Source organism: Dromiciops gliroides, chromosome 2, assembly GCF_019393635.1.
Source record: "Dromiciops gliroides isolate mDroGli1 chromosome 2, mDroGli1.pri, whole genome shotgun sequence".
Lineage (NCBI taxonomy): Eukaryota > Metazoa > Chordata > Mammalia > Microbiotheria > Microbiotheriidae > Dromiciops > Dromiciops gliroides.
Window position 1 is genome coordinate 677,282,970 of NC_057862.1, and position 4,666 is coordinate 677,287,635.

The 4,666-nt window shown below is 45.1% G+C and overlaps 1 protein-coding gene across 1 annotated transcript; it reads left to right on the top strand.

Annotated features, from left to right (window-relative positions):
• Positions 1-4,139: 4,139 nt before the first annotated feature.
• LOC122743158 (metallothionein-1E-like) lies at positions 4,140-4,344 on the top strand. Its single transcript, XM_043987921.1, has one exon. It carries the CDS (start codon positions 4,156-4,158, stop codon positions 4,342-4,344), a length of 189 nt encoding a protein of 62 aa, XP_043843856.1. The 5' UTR covers positions 4,140-4,155.
• Positions 4,345-4,666: the final 322 nt, after the last annotated feature.

The window sequence follows — 4,666 nt, forward strand, 5'->3', positions numbered from 1 at the left end:
GAGGCATGGACCAGAGATGGAACATTGAATTTGGATAAGACAAACCTTGGGGGCTGAGGAGATTAATGATAGGGTACTCGAGGGGACAGAAACTCCAATATTGACATCCCCAAGATTGATAGCAGGGATTGAGTTCGCAGAGGAAAACTGGGAATCAGACTCTGACCTTCTGGAGAAATGAGGGTGGGTGACCTAGAGGCCAGATGATGACAACAAGAAATAGAGGGCATGATATAGATGGATGAGGTGAACGTCTAAGGAAAAAGGGGCTCCAGGTGATGGGGACAGATGGAGAGTCTCGAAGTGGCTCTGGGGATTGAAGAGTTGGGCCATGGTTATGAGAGAAGCAGTGAAAATAATGAACATTTAATTCAATTATTTAATATAATTTAATTTAATTAGCATTTTGAGGTTTAAAAACTACTTCAGGGGCAGCTAGGTGGCGCAGTGGATAGAGCACCAGCCCTGGATTCAGGAGGACCTGAGTTCAAATCCAGCCTCAGACATTTAACACTTACGAGCTGTGTGACCCTGGGCAAGTCACTTAACCCCAATTGCCTCACTATAAAAAAAAAAAGATTGGAAAAGCTGCTGCACAGGTGGTTGAGCTGTGGGCTGTGCCAAATCTGCTCAGCCTCTCAGAGGCACCATATATGATGGTATGCTATTGACCCAACAATGGGTAAGGCTACACCTCCAGGAAAGAGAGAAAAGGGCTGGCTTGGGAACAGAGGCCAAAACAGCCTCATGCCCCCCCCAAAAAAAAAGTCATGGCAAAGCCCGACCAAGAAGGTCAAATTAGATTCAGTTACAGCAGTGACCTGGGCGGGTACAGGAGTGTATTGTACCCAAGGGAGGGATGCAATGCAGGCATGTGAAGGTCCAAACTCAAGGTAGTAGGACTGGAAATAGTGGTTACCTAGGACATCAAATACACTCATGTGTGGCTTATGGGTCCATCCCATCTGCCCACATAGGACCATGCAGGGAAGTGATGGTAAAGCCCAAGATTGGGAAATGCATTGTAGTACTGGGCAGCAGATCACAGCTAACTTTGGGGGTTCTGGTCCTTCCTTCTAGGAAAGACAATTTTGCTTTCTTCTCTCTTAATTTTTTTCTTTTTCTTTTAAAACTTTATTATTGTGCCCTTGGCCAACATCAACAAATATGAAAACAGCACACTCTTCATACACTGTGAAAATAATAAATGAAAAAAGCACCACCCCTCTAGGAAGTGGGGTGGAAACAAGTATATTCCTTAATAATGAAACCAGAAAAAGAGGACTGACCCACTATTATGTGTAGCTTGATTTTTCACTTAGCCTCATCTATAAAATGGGAATAACAGCAGCAACTTCACAGGGTTGTTGGGAGAATCAAATTAGATAATGTCTATTCATATTATACACTAAGTAAATGCTGGTTATTCTTCTTCTTACATTTAACTCAATAGTTAAAACATGGCCCCGATTGTCTGTGGCCCCACCTGAACTCTTTTCTGCCTATTTTTAAAATGTTTAATTGATTCCTTTCTTTCCTTCTTTGGTGATTATTATCGCCACCTCTTTGCTTCCCCAAACTTGCGACAATAGACATTGGATCCCAGAAAAAGAGTCTTTCGTTCTTGACAGTTCTTCGGGCATGCCTGGCTGAGGGTCTTTTCCACCATCTTTGGGTCACTGCTTTCTCCCAGCTAAGGTTACAGAGGCTTTACAAAATCGACACATCAATCGGCAGCTTTGAACCAGCTTCCTCAAGCCGGTCAAACCCTTTCATCCATCTTTCTTCACGTTCTTGAGAGGGGTGCTCTGGATTGAGCGACATGGGACTCCAGTCCGTGGTCGTGTTAGTGGCCCTGGAGTTCTTAGTGAAGAGTGGACACTCTCAGCTCTTATACATCCAAACCTAGAGGATGTCTTGGGTATGTCAGCAGGGACTGGGACTGATCTCAGCTTATTTATGATATTATTATAAGCAGTGAGCTATGATTCAGACCCAAGACATTTCGACCATCCGTGAAGCTTGTGCTGAAACTTGTGGACAGAGGCAAGTGGGTAGCTGAGACAGCTCCGAGAGCACTGGTCTCTCCATCTCAGGAGGAGAGTCAGAGAAATTTGCCTTTGGTGGCTCTCTGGTACCTGAAAAATATAAGGACTGATGGAGGAAGAAGCTCTGGAGGTATACTCTCCCTCCAAGAGTGCAGTTCAGACCCCTGACATTTTGGAGAGAGGCCCTATCTTTAATGGAAGATCTCAGAATCATTCCACAAATTCATTCCAGGGTCCAGCTTTCTGTAGGTATCGCCGCTAGTCATGGGAAAGAAGAAGACTGGGAAGATTCAGCCGTGCATGGATGACCAGACTTTGAGCAAGAAGACCAAAGTAGACCAGTGTGCCGGGCCATGAGCCCAGGATGCCCTGGGTTGCTTGCCAGGCATTCAGGGATTTTAAGTGCTGGTCTTCCACAATAGAGGCTTCCACATTCCAATGACAGAGGAAAACAAAGAGGAGACAGCTTTCCTCCCTCCAGCAGGCTGTCTGTCACCAGCTGCAACGGGTGCCTCCAGGCATCTTGGGGGCCACAGCTGCTTTTCAACAGCTTATGGAGAACAGAGTTGGAGACATGAACTCTGTGGAAGCATTGGCGAGCTTTGATGACCTCTCTGTCTTTGCAAAGGCACAGGAGGAATGTGAGGGAAGACTGATGACAGGGGGTCATCCAAGGAAGCTAGTCTGGAGCTGCTGATTGACAAGCTTCGATTTTGCAGAACCTCTGTCAAGTACCTGGGTCATATGATGTCTCAGTACAGAGTGAGCTCTGTTTGAGAGAAAGCGGGAGTCATCCTCAGATGGCCACATCCAAAGGCCCATTAAGAAGGAAGGACTTTTCTAGGGTTCCGTGGCTATTATCTCAAATTTGAGAAGAATTATTGCCAAACAGCTCAGCAATCTATTCTCCGTACTAGGGAGAAGGCTGAGTTGGAGAGGGGATGAACATGATAAGAGAGGTGGCAGGGAAAAGGAATTTTCCCTTTTAAAGATGATGACTGAATGACAAAATTTGGGGGGGGGCAGAAAGTGGGATTTTACCAGCCATAGGATAGGCAAGTACAAACTAAAGAAGTTAGTCCCATGGCAGAAGCAGGGGAGTGGAGGATGGATAGTAATGGAGGACAAGGAGGGTATGAGGCAAAGAAGGCCCCTAATCAGGGGCAGGATTCCAAGGGGGCAGACATTTAACCTTTTTCATTTTTTGCATGGCAATCAGATTAAGACCTATCTGGACCTTGGGGGTCCACTAAATCCTCAAGTCTTTCCCTATAAGCTGTTGTCCATATACTACTCCAATGCGACTGGTCTCCTTCCTACCATAGCATGGTCATCCTTGCCTCTGTGCATGCTATTCCTCCCTGACCCTCTACTGACCACCCCCATTTGGAACATACACATACATAGAATTAGAAAGAACCTTAGAAACCAACTAGCCCAAATTCCTCATTTTACAGATAAAGAAACTGAGGTCCAGAGAGAACCAGTTATTTATTCTTTTTTTCTTTTTTTTTTGGTGAGGCAATTGGGATTAAGTGACTTGCCCAGGGTCACCCAGCTAGTAAGTGTTAAGTGTCTGAGGCCATATTTGAACTCAGGTCCTCCTGAATCCAGGGCCGGTGCTCTAGCCACTGCACCATCTAGCTGCCCCCTAATCAGTTATTTATTAAAGTCCTTACTATTGACCAAGCACTGTGCCAAGATCTGGAGATGCAGAGAAAGGCCAAGACAGTCTGCCCATCAAGTAGCTCCCATTATGATCAGGGAGATGACCTGTGAATAGCTACCTAAAGAAGAGATTTAAGAGTAGATCAGGAATTCTTAACTTTTTTGTGTCATGGACCCCTTCCACAGTCCCAGGAAGCCTGTGGACCCCTTCTCAGAATAAAATTTTTAAATATTAAAGAAAAAACAAAATTTCAGTCAGAGGTTGGTGAAAGTAAAAGATAAGGTTTTCCCTGGAATCTACCCATGGACTCCTTGGGAATTTGTGGCCATCCGGTTAAGAACCCCTGATGTAATCATCAATCGAATCCTGCAAGAAGAGATAGTGAGGACAACATCCTTCCCCTGTGACAACTGAGTGTCTGATATTTACCTGCCAGCCATGGACCCCAAATGTAACTGCGAGAATGGTGGCTCTTGCACCTGTTCAGGCTCCTTCAAATGCAGATCATGCCAGTGCACCTCCTCCAAGAAAAACTGCTGTTCCTGCTGCCCAGCAAGATGTGCCAAGTGTGCCCAGGGCTGTGTCTGCAAAGCCCCTCAGACTAAGAGTTGCAGCTGCTACCATTGACGTTCCCATGTCCCTTTGCTTGTAAGTAGAAGAATTTGTACGGACCTAAATTTTATTTTCATACACCATGGATGTCTTCTACTGTTTTTCTATGAAATTTATGAATTAAAATAAATTTGATAAATACCTTTAAAAAAAGAAAAGAAGAGATATCTAGAAGGGCAGCTAGGTGGCTCAGTGGATAAAGCACCAGCCCTGGATTAAGGAGGACCTGAGTTCAAATCTAGCTTCAGACACTTGACACTTACTAGCTGTGTGACCCTTGGCAAGTCACTTAACCCCAATTGCCTCACCCCCCCAAAACAAAAAGAAGAAGAAGAGA